Source organism: Bombina bombina, chromosome 1 (genome assembly GCF_027579735.1).
Source record: "Bombina bombina isolate aBomBom1 chromosome 1, aBomBom1.pri, whole genome shotgun sequence".
Classification (NCBI taxonomy): domain Eukaryota; kingdom Metazoa; phylum Chordata; class Amphibia; order Anura; family Bombinatoridae; genus Bombina; species Bombina bombina.
The window spans coordinates 274505359-274524156 of NC_069499.1; the positions used below are offsets into that span (position 1 = coordinate 274505359).

An 18798-nucleotide genomic window follows, 5' to 3' on the forward strand; every position below is an offset into this window, starting at 1 on the left:
AAAGGTGCTTAAAATCTCATGCTCTATCTGAATCATGAAAGAAAAAAATTGGGTTTAGTATTCCTTTAAGGATTTGCAAGGTTAATTTTATTTTGACGCCTTCATATTTCATGGATTCGTATAGATTGTTTTAAGAGTGTGCTCTAAATATTTAAGGGTTTTGATTCATTTTGCATGAATTTTTTTTTTAAAAGCTTCTCAAAAACAATATGACTTAAAGTCCCTCTGTGCTTAAAATAGTTTGCAGTTTATTTTAATTTTGAGATTACATGTAACCTATAAAGCACTGGCTGTATTTTTTAGAAGGATATTGTTGGAAGAGAAACAAAGCACATTATTCATTTATTAACACTGCTTTAAAACAGAATTGTGTGTCAAGCAACCTAATGGTTTTTAAATCATTTATTAAAATAAGAGGCATCTCCAGAAATCGAATATCAGTAAGGGGCACAAAGTCTAAAGTAGGACCTCTTATACTAGCCAATCATAGAATATGTAAACTGCACAACACAATAATACTCTCTTTACATAATTATTTCACAAAAAGACAGACCAGATCTGAGGAAGCAGTATGTTTACCCCGAAATGTCACTATGGTTAAGTCCAGAGGGTGCATGTTTGTGCCGCACAGATAACTGTTAGAAGCATTGCACACTGGCAGTTGCCCTTTAAGGAAGGTGAGACTACATTGTAATATTGTTTCAAATCATATTTTGATTGAAAATAAACTTTTTTTTATTTCTGGAACATTTTTTATTTTCTGCCTACCTTGTTCTTTTAGTTTTTCTCAATTCCGGTTCTTAGGGTACACAAACAGACTAGATTTTCAGGACCATGGTTATTAACCTGCTCTCACTGAGGTAATTCTGAAAATCTAACCTGATGTGCCATGAGAACTGAAATTAAAGGGAAATGAAACTTAATATTATTTATTCACTCACATAGAGCACTGGTTTTCAAATCTGTCCTCATGCCTCCAACAGACCAGATTTTCTGGATTACCTTGGATGAGAGCAGGTAAAATAACCAGGTTTACTAATCAGCTGATTGTTTCACCTGTGCTCTAGTTCAGAGATCCTCAAAATGTGGCCTGTTAGGGAGGCCTGAGGACAGGTTTGAAAACAAGTGACAGAGCATACAATTTAAACCACTTTCAAATTTTACTTCTATTATTGTATATGTGCAGCTGCCAATCAGCTATCTCCCAGTAATGCATTGCTGCTCCTGAGCCTACTCGGGTATCCTTTTCATCAAAGGATACCAAGAGTACAAAACAAATTAGATTAAATAAATTGGAAAAGTGTTCAAAATTGCATGCTCTATCTGAATAATGAAAGAAAGATGTTTGGGTTTTCATGACCCTTTAAGAGACCATGATCTAAGGTCTATTTAACTAAACATGCACATCAATGTGAATAATGCTTGTGCTGTTGAAGAATTTGGTTAGTCATTTCTTCCCCTCCCTGTAAATATTAATTTACTGTTCTAGTGCTATCTCTTAAAAGAAATTACTGGAATATAAAGTCTTTATATTCAACAAAATTCTGCGTAAAGCCCTAAAAGCAGTTTATGCCTTTTTCTAACTATGTTAATTATTATATGAGGTAGAAGCACTGTGAATGCTGATTCAGATGTGGTTAAAGTTCACCCGGAGTTCCGAAATGGGTTATTTGTGTATTTATGTACTTTTTATTTTTCAATTTCCTTTGATGTTTTTTTATTTTGTGTGCATATCCTTGATATGATTTGTAGGGATTCTGCTCATTTGTAAAACTAATCAGAGGTATTTTAATGATCAGTTTAATGATCATGATCTTTTGACAAATATGTTTACAAATGTTAAAATCCTGAACAAATATTACATAGTGTAGTTTTGAGGGTGGCTTGGTTTTTAAAATATAAACAAAACCTTTTTTCCCCCACAGTATTCACATTACAAGGTTTTCGTGCACTCCTTAGGGTTTAAATTAACCTTGAACCACCATCCTATGTTGTAAACTTTTTTTTTTTTCTTGTTTTTCTATATATTTTTTTTTCTCAGTAATATATCTAACCAAGTGCATTTTGAACCTCTTTTAACAGCCTTTCTTTGGGTTAATCCTCGTTTCTCTTGTGTGGATGAGATCCCAAGAATTTTTGGTTTGCTAATGGCTGCAATTCTAGGGCTGGGCCTGTTCTGAAGTTTCCTTTTGGTTCCTATCACCCTTCCGCTTTGCCGGTCTAGATCTTGGTTTACCCAGATTTGAGCAAGAGTGGCTAGCTCAGGTCAGCCTCAGGTTCTGTTGCCACTTCCAGTGATGGCATCCAGTGGTTTCAGGGTTTACTTCTCAGTTAATGAGGCTCTGGAGCTCTCCTGCCGCCTTCCGCCTTTCTCATGTAAGTGAGTTTCTCACTTGGCCAACTAGGTTATGGACATGCGACTCTTTGCTTAAGGTACCTACAAGCCGTGTTTTTTGTTGTGGTAAGTAAATTGGGCTTGGAAAAATTATATTAAATACACCTTACATTTAAGTCAGAAAATAATTAACATGAAAATAAACACCTGCTGTTCGCATTTATTGCTGTTTCTAAAGTAAAGCTAATGTAGTAAATGCTTCCACATTACAGTCCAATGATGTGCTGAAAGTGTGCTCACAGAAATAATTGATTTGCTGTAGTGTTCATTTTCAGTGACATCAGCCTTTTCTTTCTATATGAATTTATTCTAATTATTTAATAACGGCTTTCATATTTTTTCAGTAGCACCATTAAAGAGTATGTCTTCTAGATTTTGTTGAATGACAACCTTAACTGTCTGAATTATACACTACAGGATCTGAAGGATTTTATGCGAAAAGCTGGAGACGTAACCTATGTGGATGCTCACCGAAGTAACCGGAATGAAGGGTATGTATTTCTTGTACATTTTTACAAATTGCTGTGTAGCAATAACAGTTCTGTAAATTATTTAAAAAAAAAAAAAAGTTTTTGTCCAACATGTGTTGAATAAAAATACAGTACATATAACTTTCTTTTTTAAAGGGTTGTTGAGTTTGCGTCTTATACTGATATGAAGAATGCTTTGGATAAACTGGATGGCACGGAGCTCAGTGGCCGTAAAATAAAACTCGTTGAAGATCGCAAAAATACCAGGTTAGATAATCTATTTATATTCTAAAATGGGATAAGAATACTGATAAAAAAAAATTGCAGGGATCGAGGGAGGTACAAAGCAGTAGTTCTTACATCCCAGTGGAAACCCCAATAGATGTCTGGATTTGTATTTATGTAGATTTTCTTATCTCATCATTGTATCCTGTTTTTGTAGGGTATAATTACATTTGAGATATACAAACAGTGTACATGAAAACATTGAAATATTTTCTTTTCTTTCACTTTTATCTAAGACATAGTCACCAACTAATCACTGTTTGCATATTTTTATTATTTATTTGCTACTTTCAAATAATCTGTTACGTTACACAATTTTAATATTATTATATTAACACCATTTTGTTATAAAGAGTATATATCAAAAGTGTGTTTCTTTTTGTTTAACATATTTCCGGTTATTATATGTGTGCAAACATGTACTCACACTTTATGTTGAGGACAGCAGTGAGGAGTGATTAATCATTCTTGAGTTTGCAGTCTGTAGATGTGTATAGAACAGTTACAGAACACAGGCAAGATTGGTGCAGCATGTAGTTTTTTATTTATATAATGTCTACATTATATGAAAAAATATTTTTTATAGATACTAGGGATGTGCATTCAGATCTTTTGTGAAAATCTGAATGCAAAAGTAAGCAGCCACTCATTCCCTTTGATATTTTTGTAGCCAGATTGATTCCTGTGTAAAAGATCCAGATCTTAGAGTGGGGATCTTTTACAGGAATCGATCTGGCTATGAAAATATCCGAAGGAAATGTGAAGCTGCTTACTTTCGCATTCGGATCCTCACAAAGGATCCAATTGCACATCCTTAATAGATACCATCCCTTAGTTTAAAGCATATTTTGGAGCTTTAAATATACCATTATAAACTTAATAAACGTATATATTACCCTCTTGAAAATAAGCAGAAACTTCAAGAAAATTTGTCCAACAGGAGACTATCTCCATGTGCCCTTTTCTCTTGTAAGGTGTATCCAGTCCACGGATCATCCATTACTTGTGGGATATTCTCCTTCCCAACAGGAAGTTGCAAGAGGATCACCCACAGCAGAGCTGCTATATAGCTCCTCCCCTAACTACCATATCCAGTCATTCTCTTGCAACTCTCAACATAGCTGGAGGTAGTAAGAGGAAAGTGGTGTAATATAGTTAGTTTTTTCTTCAATCAAAAGTTTGTTTTTAAATGGTACTGGAGTTGTACTATTTTATCTCAGGCAGCATTTAGAAGAAGAATCTGCCTGCGTTTTTCTATGATCTTAGCAGAAGTAACTAAGATCCACTGCTGTTCACATATGTCTGAGGGGTGAGGTAACTTCAGAGGGAGAATGGCGTGCATGGTATCCTGCAATAAGGTATGTGCAGTTTAAATTTTTCTAGGGATGGAATTTGCTAGAAAATGCTGCTGATACCGGAGTAATGTAAGTTAAGCCTTAATACAGTGATTTAATAGCGACTAGTATCAGGCTTGCTACCAGAGGTATATACTCTGATTAATGTGCAATATAAAACGTTTGCTGGCATGTTTAATCGTTTTTATATATGCTTTGGTGATAAAACTTATTGGGGCCTAGTTTTTTCCACATGGCTGGCTTGATTTTTGCCTAGAGACAGTTTCCGGAGGCTTTCCACTGTTGCAGTATGAGTGGGAGGGGCCTATTTTAGCGAATTTTTTTTTTTTTTTTTTTTTTTGCGCAGTTAAAATTACAGACAGAGACATTCAGCTTCCCTCAGCAGTCCCCTGCATGCTATAGGAGATATCTGAGGGCTCAAAAGGCTTCAAAAGTCGTGTATTGAGGAAGGTAAAGCCACAGTGGAGCTGTGGCAGTTGTTGTGACTGTTTAAAAACTTTTTTTTTCATTTTGTAAATCAGTTTTTGGTATTAAGGGGTTAATCATCCATTTGCAAGTGGGTGCAATGCTCTGCTAACTTGTTACTTACACTGTAAAAAATTTGTTAGTTTAACTGCCTTTTTTCACTGTTATTTCAAATTTTAGCAAAAATTGTTTCTCTTAAAGGCACAGTAACGTTTTTTATATTGCTTGTTTAACTTTAAATCAAGTGTTTTCCAAGCTTGCTAGTCTCATTGCTAGTCTGTATAAACATGTCTGACATAGAGGAAACTCCTTGTTCATTATGTTTAAAAGCCATGGTGGAACCCCATATGAGAATGTGTACTAAATGTATTGATTTCACTTTAAACGAAGATCAGCTTTTATCTTTAAAAAATGTATCACTAGAGGGTTCTGACGAGGGGGAAATTATGCCGACTAACTCTCCCCACGTGTCGGACCCTTTGACTCCCGCTCAAGGGACTCACGCTAAAATGGCGCCAAGTACATCAAAGACGCCCATAGCGATTACTTTGCAGGACATGGCGGCAATCATGGATAATACCCTGTTAGCGGTATTAGCCAGACTTTAGAGGAAAGCACGATAGCTCTGGGGTTAGACGTAGTACAGAGCGCGCAGATGCTTTAAGGTCCATGTCTGATACTGCTTCACAATATGCAGAAGCTGAGGAAGGAGAGCTTCAGTCTGTGGGTGACATTTCTGATTCGGGGAAACCTGATTCAGATATTTCTACTTTTAAATTTAAGCTTGAGAACCTCCGTGTATTGCTTGGGGAGGTGTTAGCTGCTCTGAATGACTGTGACACAATTGCAGTGCCAGAGAAATTGTGTAGACTGGATAAATACTATGCAGTGCCGGTGTGTACTGATGTTTTTCCAATACCTAAAAGGTTTACAGAAATTATTAATAAGGAGTGGGATAGACCCGGTGTGCCGTTTTCCCCCCTCCTATTTTTAGAAAAATGTTTCCAATAGACGCCACCACACGGGACTTATGGCAGACGGTCCCTAAGGTGGAGGGAGCAGTTTCTACTTTAGCAAAGCGTACCACTATCCCTGTCGAGGACAGTTGTGCTTTTTCAGATCCAATGGATAAAAAATTAGGTTACCTTAAGAAAATGTTTATTCAACAAGGTTTTATCCTGCAGCCCCTTGCATGCATTGCGCCTGTCACTGCTGCTGCGGCGTTCTGGTTTGAGTCTCTGGAAGAGGCCTTTCAGACAGCTACTCCATTGACTGAAATACTTGACAAGCTTAGAACACTTAAGCTAGCTAATTCTTTTGTTTCTAATGCCATTGTTCATTTGACTAAACTAACGGCTAAGAATTCTGGATTCGCCATCCAGGCGCGTAGGGCGCTATGGCTTAAATCTTGGTCAGCTGACGTGACTTCAAAGTCTAAATTACTTAACATTCGCTTCAAGGGGCAGACCCTATTCGGGCCTGGTTTTGAAGGAAATTATTGCTGACATTACTGGAGGTAAGGGTCATGCCCTTCCTCAGGACAGGGCCAAATCAAAGGCCAAACAGTCTAATTTTCGTGCCTTTCGAAACTTCAAGGCAGGTGCAGCATCAACTTCCTCTGCTACAAGACAAGAGGGAACTTTTGCTCAATCCAAGCCGGGCTGGAAACCTACCCAGTCCTGGAACAAGGGCAAGCAGGCCAGAAAGCCTGCTGCGGCCTCTTAAGACAGCATGAAGGAACGGCCCCCTATCCGGTAACTGATCTAGTAGGGGGCAGACTTTCTCTCTTCGCCCAGGCGTGGGCAAGAGATGTTCAAGATCCCTGGGCGTTGGAGATCATATCTCAGGGATATCTTCTGGACTTCAAAGCTTCCCCCCCTCAAGGGAGATTTCACCTTTCGAGATTATCTGTAAACGAGATAAAGAAAGAGGCATTCTTACGCTGTGTGCAAGACCTCCTAATTATGGGAGTGATCTGTCCAGTTCCACAGACGGAACAGGGACAGGGTTTTTATTCAAATCTGTTTGTGGTTCCCAAAAAAGAGGGAACCTTCAGACCCATTTTGGATCTAAAGATCTTAAACAAATTCCTCAGGGTTCCATCGTTCAAAATGGAAACTATTCGGACCATCCTACCTATGATCCAGGAGGGTCCATACATGACCACAGTGTATTTGAAGGATGCTTACCTTCACATACCGATTCACAAAGATCATCGGTTCCTAAGGTTTGCCTTTCTGGACAGGCATTGCCAATTTGTGGCTCTTCCCTTCGGGTTAGCTACAGCTCCAAGAATCTTTACAAAGGTTCTGGGATCGCTTCTGGCGGTTCTAAGACCGCAAGGTATTTCAGTGGCCCCTTATCTGGACGACATCCTGATACAGGCGTCAAGCTTTCAGATTGCCAAGTCACATACGGACATAGTTCTGGCATTTCTCAGGTCACATGGGTGGAAGGTGAACGAGGAAAAGAGTTCTCTATCCCCACTCACAAGAGTCTCCTTCCTAGGGACTCTTATAGATTCTGTAGAAATGAAGATTTACCTGACAGAATCCAGGTTATCAAAGCTTCTAAAATCTTGCCGTGTTTATTCTATTCCGCGCCCTTCGGTGGAAGTAATCGGCTTAATGGTAGCGGCAATGGACATAGTGCCATTTGCGCGCCTTCATCTCAGACCGCTGCAACTATGCATGCTCAGTCAGTGGAATGGGAATTACACAGATCTGTCCCCTCTGCTGAATCTGGATCAAGAGACCAGAGATTCTCTTCTCTGGTGGCTATCTCGGGTCCATCTGTCCAAAGGTATGACCTTTCGCAGGCCAGATTGGACAATTGTAACAACAGATGCCAGCCTTCTAGGTTGGGGTGCAGTCTGGAATTCCCTGAAGGCTCAGGGATCGTGGACTCAGGAGGAGAAACTCCTCCCAATAAATATTCTGGAGTTAAGAGCAATATTCAATGCTCTTCTAGCTTGGCCTCAGTTAGCAACCCTGAGGTTAATCAGATTTCAGTCGGACAACATCACGACTGTGGCTTACATCAACCATCAAGGGGGAACCAGGAGTTCCCTAGCGATGCTGGAAGTCTCCAAGATAATTCGCTGGGCAGAGACTCACTCTTGCCACCTATCAGCAATCCATATCCCAGGTGTAGAGAACTGGGAGGCGGATTTTCTAAGTCGTCAGACTTTTCATCCGGGGGAGTGGGAACTCCATCCGGAGGTGTTTGTTCAATTGGTTCATCGTTGGGGCAAACCAGAACTGGATCTCATGGCATCTCGCCAGAACGCCAAACTTCCTTGTTACGGATCCAGGTCCAGGGACCCAGAAGCGGCACTGATAGATGCTCTAGCAGCACCTTGGTTCTTCAACCTGGCTTATGTGTTTCCACCGTTTCCTCTGCTCCCTCGACTGATTGCCAAAATCAAACAGGAGAGAGCATCAGTGATCTTGATAGCGCCTGCGTGGCCACGCAGGACCTGGTATGCAGACCTAGTGGACATGTCATCCTTTCCACCATGGACCCTGCCTCTGAGACAAGACCTTCTACTACAAGGTCCTTTCAATCATCCAAATCTAATTTCTCTGAGAGTGACTGCATGGAGATTGAACGCTTGATTATATCAAAGCGTGGCTTCTCCGAGTCAGTCATTGATACCTTAATACAGGCACGAAAGCCTGTCACCAGGAAAATCTACCATAAGATATGGCGTAAATAACTTTATTGGTGTGAATCCAAGAATTACTCATGGAGTAAGGTTAGGATTCCTAGGATATTGTCCTTTCTCCAAGAGGGTTTGGAAAAAGGATTATCAGCTAGTTCTTTAAAGGGACAGATTTCTGCTCTGTCTATTCTTTTGCACAAGCGCGCGTCTGGCTGAAGTTCCAGACGTTCAAGCTTTTTGTCAGGCTTTGGTTAGAATTAAGCCTGTGTTTGAACCTGTTGCTCCACCATGGAGATTAAACTTGGTTCTTAAAGTTCAAGGGGTTCCGTTTGAACCCCTTCATTCCATTGATATTAAACGTCTTTTACATAATCTGAACGTGGTTCGTGCTTTAAACTTTTGCTTACAAGCTACTAAAGATTCTCGCCAAACATCTACACTGTTGTTTACTCTGGACAGAGGAGAGGTCAAAAAGCTTTGGCAACCTCTCTTTCTTTTTGGCTTCGGAGCGTAATACGCTTAGCCTATGAGACTGCTGGACAGCAGCCCCCTGAAAGGATTACAGCTCATTCTACTAGAGCTGTGGCTTCCACCTGGGCCTTTAAAAATGAGGCTTCTGTTGAACAGATTTGCAAGGCGGCGACTTGGTCTTCGCTTCATACCTTTTCAAAATTTTACAAATTTGATACTTTTGCTTCTTCGGAGGCTATTTTTGGGAGCAAGGTTCTACAGGCAGTGGTTCCTTCCATTTAAGCCTGCCTTGTCCCTCCCTTCATCCGTGTACTTTAGCTTTGGTATTGGTATCCCACAAGTAATGGATGATCCGTGGACTGGATACACCTTACAAGAGAAAACATAATTTATGCTTACCTGATAAATTTATTTCTCTTGTGGTGTATCCAGTCCACGGCCCGCCCTGTCCTTTTTAAGGCAGGTCTAAATTTTAATTTAAACAACAGTCACCACTGCACCGTATGGTTTCTCCTTTCTCGGCTTGTTTCGGTCGAATGACTGGATATGGCAGTTAGGGGAGGAGCTATATAGCAGCTCTGCTGTGGGTGATCCTCTTGCAACTTCCTGTTGGGAAGGAGAATATCCCACAAGTAATGGATGATCCGTGGACTGGATACACCACAAGAGAAATAAATTTATCAGGTAAGCATAAATTATGTTTTCCTTCTCCTTCCAATATTTTTTTTTAAAGGTGTTTCTCTTTTTATTCTTGCTGGATAGATTCCAGTCAGATCTTATGTATATCCCTGTCCCCACCCCACATGTGAATTACAAGGCACTTGGTGTTAAATGTCTGCATCACTAACCCGCTTTATAACATTCATATAAACTGTAAAGTTGTTACCATACCTTCTGCTGACTTAACGCTCACAGAGATTTAATAACCCAAATTTACATTATTAGTATTATTATTATTCACAGTTTACTTCCATAATTAAAGGGACACTGAACCCAAAATGTTTCTTTTGTGATTCAGAAAGAAAATGCAATTTTAAGCAACTTTCTAATTTACTCCTGTTATCAATGTTTCTTTGTTCTCTTGCTATCTTTATATAAAAAAGAAGGCATCTAAGCTTTTTTTTCTTGGTTCAGAACTCTGGACAGCAGTTTTTGATTGGTGGATGAATTTATCCACCAATCAGCAAGGACAACCTAGGTTGTTCACCATAAATGGGCCGGCATCTAAACTTACATTCTTGCATTTCAAATAAAGATTCCAAGAGAATGAAGAACAATTGATAATAGGAGAAAATTAGAAAGATGCTTAAAATGTCATGCTCTATCTGAATCACAAAAGAAAAAATTTGGGTTCAGTGTACCTTTAAGCAAAAACCTTTTGGAAAAATACCTAAAGTTAACAAGCAATAACTGAATAATTGTAACCAACCTTAAAACAAAGCTTGCTCACCCCAGCAGTTATCCCAGACATTGCTTTTTCTTTTGTTTTCATCGTAGCTGTTTCAATCTCACCGAGCACTTGTATACCCTTGTAGAGCTCATTGCTTTCAGACTGAGCTACAAAGTTCCAATCTATAGATCTTGAACCAAGGATTCTCAAGCTACCTTTTTAGATATAGTGGCCATTGTTTTTAACTCTTCCATAGCCTATATTTTCTCACCTATTTTTGTGATACCCAGAGTCTTGTATAAGATTAAGCAATGTAATCGATGCACAATTCATTTGACCAGTTGTTTCACAGATCTCATTGCACTTTATGTGAGTTCATTCTTCAGTCTTTCCTTGGATCAGAATTTTTGTCTTGGGTTTCTCTGTCCTGACTTACTAATATTCCCCAATTTCTTATGCACATAGCCCTCTCATTAAATGTAATTTTTACCTTGAGGAGCGCACACAGATCAGTCATCACTAAATGTCTGACCTATTTATTAACCCAATTGTATAGAATCTTCTCCCATTTCATGTGCTGTTAGTCAGAACTTGTAGAGAGGTATTGAGTGAGTAGAAAAATCCTGTTTTTGGTTCTGTTACTTTTGTTTTCTCCAACATTGGTGTGTCCGGTCCACGGCGTCATCCTTACTTGTGGGATATTCTCTTCCCCAACAGGAAATGGCAAAGAGTCCCAGCAAAGCTGGCCATATAGTCCCTCCTAGGCTCCGCCCACCCCAGTCATTCTCTTTGCCGTTGCACAGGCAACATCTCCACGGAGATGGTTAAGAGTTTTTTGGTGTTTTAATGTAGTTTTTATTCTTCTATCAAGTGTTTGTTATTTTAAAATAGTGCTGGTATGTACTATTTACTCTGAAACAGAAAAGGATGAAGATTTCTGTTTGTAAGAGGAAGATGATTTTAGCAGACAGTAACTAAAATCGATTGCTGTTTCCACATAGGACTGTTGAGATGAAGTAACTTCAGTTGGGGGAAACAGTTAGCAGACTTTTCTGCTTAAGGTATGACTAGCCATATTTCTAACAAGACTGAGTAATGCTGGAAGGCTGTCATTTCCCCTCATGGGGACCGGTAAGCCATTTTCTTAGTCAAACATAAAAGAATAAAGGGCTTAAAAAGGGCTAAAAAACTGGTAGACATTTTTATGGGCTAAATCGATTGCTTTATTGGGGCATATTATTCAGATTCTAGCTAACAATTGGCATTTATAATCTTGGGGAACGTTTAAAAAACGGCAGGCACTGTGTTGGACACCTTTTTTAGTCTGGGGGTCTTTCTAGTTATAGACTGAGCCTCATTTTCGCGCCATTACTGCGCAGTTGTTTTTGGAGAGCAGGGCATGCAGATGCATGTGTGAGGATCTAAGAATCACTAAAAAAGCTTCTAGAAGGCGTCATTTGGTATCGTATTCCCCTCTGGGCTTGGTTGGGTCTCAGCAAAGACTAGCTGGGACTGTATAGGGGTTAAATTTAAAAACGGCTCCGGTTCCGTTATTTTAAGGGTTAAAGCTCTGAAATTTGGTGTGCAATACTTTTAATGCTTTAAGACACTGTGGTGAAATTTTGGTAATTTTCGAACAATTCCTTCATACTTTTTCACATATTCAGTAATAAAGTGTTTTCAGTTTGAAATTTAAAGAGACAGTAACGGTTTTATTTTAAAACGTTTTTTGTGCTTTGTTGACAAGTTTAAGCCTGTTTAACATGTCTGTACCTTCAGATAAGCTATGTTCTATATGTATGAAAGCCAATGTGTCTCCCCATTTAAATTTATGTGATAATTGTGCCATAGTGTCCAAACAAAGTAAGGACAGTAATGCCACAGATAATGATATTGCCCAAGATGATTCCTCAAATGATGGGAGTAAACATACTACATCATCCCCTACTGTGTCTACACCAGTTTTGCCCATACAGGAGGCCCCTAGTACATCTAGTGCGCCAATACTTATTACCATGCAACAATTAACGGCTGTAATGGATAACTCCATAGCAAATCTTTTATCCAAATGCCTACTTATCAGAGAGAGCGCGATTGCTCTGTTTTAAACACTGAAGAGCAAGAGGGCGCTGATGATAATTGTTCTGACATACCCTCACACCAATCTGAAGGGGCCATGAGGGAGGTTTTGTCTGAGGGAGAAATCTCAGATTCAGGAAAAATTTCTCATCAAGCTGAACCTGATGTTGTGACATTTAAATTAGAACATCTCCGCGCACTGCTTAAGGAGGTGTTATCTACTCTGGATGATTGTGACAATTTGGTCATTCCAGAGAAATTATGTAAGATGGACAAGTTCCTAGAGGTTCCGGTGCCCCCCGACGCTTTTCCTATACCCAAGCGGGTGGCGGACATAGTAAATAAAGAGTGGGAAAAGCCCGGCATACCTTTTGTTCCCCCCCCTATATTTAAGAAATTATTTCCTATAGTCGACCCCAGAAAGGACTTATGGCAGACAGTCCCCAAGGTCGAGGGGGCAGTTTCTACTCTAAACAAACGCACTACTATTCCTATCGAAGATAGTTGTGCTTTTAAAGATCCTATGGATAAAAAATTAGAAGGTTTGCTTAAAAAGATTTTTGTACAGCAAGGTTACCTTCTACAACCAATTTCTGGCATTGTTCCTGTCACTACGGCAGCGTGTTTCTGGTTCGAGGAACTAGAAAAGTCGCTCAGTAGAGAAACTCCATATGAGGAGGTTATGGACAGAGTTCACGCACTTAAATTGGCTAACTCTTTTGTTTTAGATGCCGCTTTGCAATTAGCTAGATTAGCTGTGAAAAATTCAGGGTTTGCTATCGTGGCGCGCAGAGCGCTTTGGCTAAAGTCTTGGTCAGCGGATGTGTCTTCCAAGACAAAATTGCTTAACATCCCTTTCAAAGGTAAAACATTATTTGGACCAGAATTGAAAGAGATTATTTCAGACATCACTGGGGGAAAGGGCCACGCCCTCCCACAGGATAGGTCTTTTAAGGCTAAAAATAAGCCTCATTTTCGTCCCTTTCGCAGAAACGGACCAGCCTCTAATTCTGCATCCTCTAAACAAGAGGGTAATGCCTCACAACCCAAACCAGCCTGGAAACCAATGCAAGGCTGGAACAAGGGTAAGCAGGCCAAGAAGCCTACCACTGCTACCAAAACAGCATGAAGGGATAGGATAGCCCCCGATCCGGGACCGGATCTAGTGGGGGGCAGACTCTCTCTCTTTGCTCAGGCTTGGGCAAGAGATGTTCAGGATCCTTGGGCGCTAGAAATAGTTTCTCAAGGTTATCTCCTGGAATTCAAGGAACTACCCCCAAGGGGAAGGTTCCACAGGTCTCACTTATCCTCAAACCAAATAAAGAGACAGGCATTCTTACATTGTGTAGAAGACCTGTTAAAGATGGGAGTGATACATCCAGTTCCAATAAGAGAACAAGGAATGGGATTTTATTCCAAGCTGTTCGTAGTTCCCAAAAAAGAGGGAACATTCAGACCAATTTTGGATTTGAAGATCCTAAACAAATTTCTCAGGGTACCATCGTTCAAAATGGAAACTATTCGAACGATCCTACCCACTATCCAGGAAAGTCAATTTATGACTACCGTGGATTTAAAGGATGCGTACCTACATATTCCTATCCACAAGGAACATCATCAGTTCCTAAGGTTCGCTTTTCTGGACAAGCATTACCAGTTTGTGGCACTTCCATTCGGATTAGCCACTGCTCCAAGGATTTTCACAAAGGTACTCGGGTCCCTTCTAGCGGTTCTAAGACCAAGGGGCATTGCAGTAGTACCTTACTTGGACGACATCCTAATACAAGCGTCGTCCCTGTCAAAAGCAAAGGCTCATACGGACATCTTCCTAGCCTTTCTCAGATCTCACGGATGGAAGGTGAACAAAGAAAAAAGTTCTCTGTCCCCGTCGACAAGAGTTCCCTTCTTGGGAACAATAATAGATTCCTTAGAAATGAGGATTTTTCTGACAGAGGTCAGAAAATCAAAACTTCTAAGCTCTTGTCAAGTACTTCATTCTGTTCCTCGTCCTTCCATAGCGCAGTGCATGGAGGTAATAGGATTGATGGTTGCAACAATGGACGTAGTTCCTTTTGCACGAATTCATCTAAGACCATTACAACTGTGCATGCTCAAACAGTGGAATGGGGATTATACAGACTTGTCTCCGATGATTCAAGTAGATCAAAAGACCAGAGATTCACTCCGTTGGTGGCTGACCCTGGACAATCTGTCCCAGGGAATGAGCTTCCGCAGACCAGAGTGGGTCATTGTCACGACCGACGCCAGTCTAGTGGGCTGGGGCGCGGTCTGGGAATCCCTGAAAGCTCAGGGTCTATGGTCTCGGGATGAGTCTCTTCTCCCGATAAACATTCTGGAACTGAGAGCGATATTCAATGCTCTCAGAGCTTGGCCTCAACTAGCAAAGGCCAAATTCATAAGGTTCCAATCAGACAACATGACGACCGTTGCATATATCAATCATCAGGGGGGGGAACAAGGAGTTCCCTGGCGATGAAAGAAGTGACCAAAATAATTCAATGGGCGGAGGATCACTCCTGCCACTTGTCTGCGATCCACATCCCAGGAGTGGAAAATTGGGAAGCGGATTTTCTGAGTCGTCAGACATTCCATCCGGGGGAGTGGGAACTCCATCCGGAAATCTTTGCCCAAATAACTCAATTATGGGGCATTCCAGACATGGATCTGATGGCGTCTCGTCGGAACTTCAAGGTTCCTTGCTACGGGTCCAGATCCAGGGATCCCAAGGCGACCCTAGTAGATGCACTAGTAGCACCTTGGACCTTCAACCTAGCTTATGTATTCCCACCATTTCCTCTCATTCCCAGGCTGGTAGCCAGGATCAATCAGGAGAGGGCTTCGGTGATCTTGATAGTTCCTGCGTGGCCACGCAGGACTTGGTATGCAGACCTGGTGAATATGTCATCGGCTCCACCATGGAAGCTACCTTTGAGACAGGACCTTCTTGTTCAGGGTCCATTCGAACATCCGAATCTGGATTCCCTCCGACGGCTTGGAGATTGAACGCTTGATCTTATCAAAGCGTGGGTTTTCAGATTCTGTAATAGATACTCTGATTCAGGCTAGAAAGCCTGTAACTAGAAAAATTTACCATAAAATATGGAAAAAATATATCTGTTGGTGTGAATCCAGAGGATTCCCATGGAACAAGATAAAAATTCCTAAGATTCTATCCTTTCTACAAGAAGGTTTGGAGAAAGGATTATCTGCAAGTTCTCTAAAGGGACAGATCTCTGCTTTATCTGTCTTATTGCACAAAAGACTGGCAGCTGTGCCAGATGTTCAAGCATTTGTTCAGGCTCTGGTTAGGATCAAGCCTGTTTACAGACCTTTGACTCCTCCCTGGAGTCTAAATCTAGTTCTTTCAGTTCTTCAAGGGGTTCCGTTTGAACCTTTACATTCCATAGATATTAAGTTACTATCTTGGAAAGTTTTGTTTTTGGTTACTATTTCTTCTGCTAGAAGAGTTTCAGAGTTATCTGCTCTGCAGTGTTCTCCGCCCTATCTGGTGTTCCATGCAGATAAGGTGGTTTTGCGTACTAAGCCTGGTTTTCTTCCGAAAGTTGTTTCTAACAAAAATATTAACCAGGAGATAGTTGTACCTTCTTTGTGTCCGAATCCAGTTTCAAAGAAGGAACGTTTGTTACACAATTTGGACGTTGTCCGTGCTCTAAAGTTCTATTTAGAGGCTACTAAAGATTTCAGACAAACATCTTCCTTGTTTGTTGTTTATTCTGGTAAAAGGAGAGGTCAAAAAGCGACTTCTACCTCTCTTTCCTTTTAGCTTAAAAGCATTATCCGATTGGCTTATGAGACTGCCGGACGGCAGCCTCCTGAAAGAATCACAGCTCACTCCACTAGGGCTGTGGCTTCCACATGGGCCTTCAAGAACGAGGCTTCTGTTGACCAGATATGTAAGGCAGCGACTTGGTCTTCACTGCACACTTTTGCCAAATTTTACAAATTTGATACTTTTGCTTCTTCGGAGGCTATTTTTGGGAGAAAGGTTTTGCAAGCTGTGGTGCCTTCCGTTTAGGTAACCTGATTTGCTCCCTCCCTTCATCCGTGTCCTAAAGCTTTGGTATTGGTTCCCACAAGTAATGGATGACGCCGTGGACCGGACACACCAATGTTGGAGAAAACAGAATTTATGCTTACCTGATAAATGACTTTCTCCAACGGTGTGTCCGGTCCACGGCCCGCCCTGGTTTTTTTAATCAGGTCTGATGAATTATTTTCTCTAACTATAGTCACCACGGTACCATATGGTTTCTCATATATATATATTTCCTCCTGTCCGTCGGTCGAATGACTGGGGTGGGCGGAGCCTAGGAGGGACTATATGGCCAGCTTTGCTGGGACTCTTTGCCATTTCCTGTTGGGGAAGAGAATATCCCACAAGTAAGGATGACGCCGTGGACCGGACACACCGTTGGAGAAAGTAATTTATCAGGTAAGCATAAATTCTGTTTTTTTAAATGTAAAATTATGCAGCATTTTTAATTGATTTTCAAGAAGCATGGAGCTAATATTTTGATAAATGGATGTAAATAAGTTGGGGCCCTGTCCAAAAGTTTAATGTATGTTAGTATGCAGTGTGTTTTTATGTCAAATTCTGTAGTTTGTGAGCATGTAGGTAGTAATTAAGGCAAGAAAACCATTGTCTTAGTCAAAGTAGTAGGATAGGATTTTATACTTATTTAGTGCTTACACAATTGCAAAATCTGGCCCCCAGAGGCAGAACTTTTTTTTCCCATTATCTCCGATGAGATTTTTTTTTAGTGAAACATTTTCTGCAGTGTCTCTGAGGCGCCATGTTTGTTGCCCTTACTCAGTGTGCATGAGGACAGGTTCATGTTAAAGACTCGCTGTCGTCTACTGTACATTCCCACAGTGTCAGTCTGCCTGGAAACCTGCTCTACTGTATTGCTTGGATCTATATGCTTATTTTGGAGGGGCTACTGTTCCATGCTTATACTGCTGATGTATACTATTTGCTTCCTAAAAAAATAAAAATAAAAAAATTTTTATAAAAATATATATATATATATATATATATATATATATATATATATATATATATATATATATATATATATATATATATATATATATATATATATATATATATATATATATATATATATATATATATATATATATATATATATACACACACACACACGCACGTGTGGAAATTTAAAAAAATCTACTTGTCCACGGGACTAAATTGGTAGCCCAGTCTACTTGTCCCGTATGACAATCTACTTGTCATGACACGCAAATGTAATGGGACCAATATATTTGTCACAGAGGGGTATATCTACACCACCCAACAATTTAAAATAAAATCCTGTTGTATAAGAAATAGTGCACCTGCATAAAAACTCTGGTGCATAGTATTCATCTGCACTTTATGCTGTGAGGGCATGTAGCGGTGGGCAGGGGTAATTGGGGGGATCCATGGGCAGGTTTTGGGCTCCAAACAAGGGCGTTAGGACCCAATTTAAGGCACAATTTGTGCCCAAGTTTGTCAGCCAGGCAAGGCACAGTAATGTGAACTTCAGGAAATGTAGTATCCCAATAGTTACAATATCACCCTGGTCTCTTTATGCATTCCCCCCCCCCCCCCCCGATATATCAACCTGGTCTCTTTATGTATCCCCCCTCCCCTGCATATCATATCACCCTGGTCTCTATGCATCCCCCCCCCCCCCCCTGCATATCCTATCATCCTGCCTGGTCTCTTTATGCACCCCCCTCCTGCATATCATATCTCCCTGGTTATGCATACCCATCCCCCTGCAATATATTATAGAAATATACTATACTTTCACATATACCACCATAATGATTATGATTACTGTGTGTACATAAAGTCAAGTGACAGCCCATGCCCAATACCATTTATTTAAACTGTACTGAGTGGGCACTAGGCAGGCACATACTAGTTAATATGTTAAGAGGCTCAGTCTGTGGATCAAAGGGAGGCACTTCTCAGTGTCACATGTACTGCGTGCTTTCATAACAGACTTTGGAACGGCAATAACAAAAGGACATGCTGATTCGTTAGATAAACGTGTGTTAAGATACAAGGTCATCATCATTGCATTAATAAAACAAATCTAAAAACTCACAAATGTGCCTTAAAAATATTAGCGAGCACTGGGTTTACAACGTGCCGGTATAAAAAGGGTACTTGC

At 40.4% G+C, this 18798-nt stretch overlaps 1 protein-coding gene across 1 annotated transcript in view; it reads left to right on the plus strand.

Annotated features, from left to right (window-relative positions):
• LOC128645190 (serine/arginine-rich splicing factor 5) overlaps window positions 1-18798 on the plus strand; it is a 62907-nt gene that overhangs the window by 41540 nt on the left and 2569 nt on the right. Inside the window, exons 6-7 of the mRNA XM_053697998.1 lie at window positions 2813-2886; window positions 3022-3132. Coding sequence (XP_053553973.1) covers window positions 2813-2886; window positions 3022-3132 — 185 coding nt within the window. The remainder of the gene's footprint in view (window positions 1-2812; window positions 2887-3021; window positions 3133-18798) is intronic.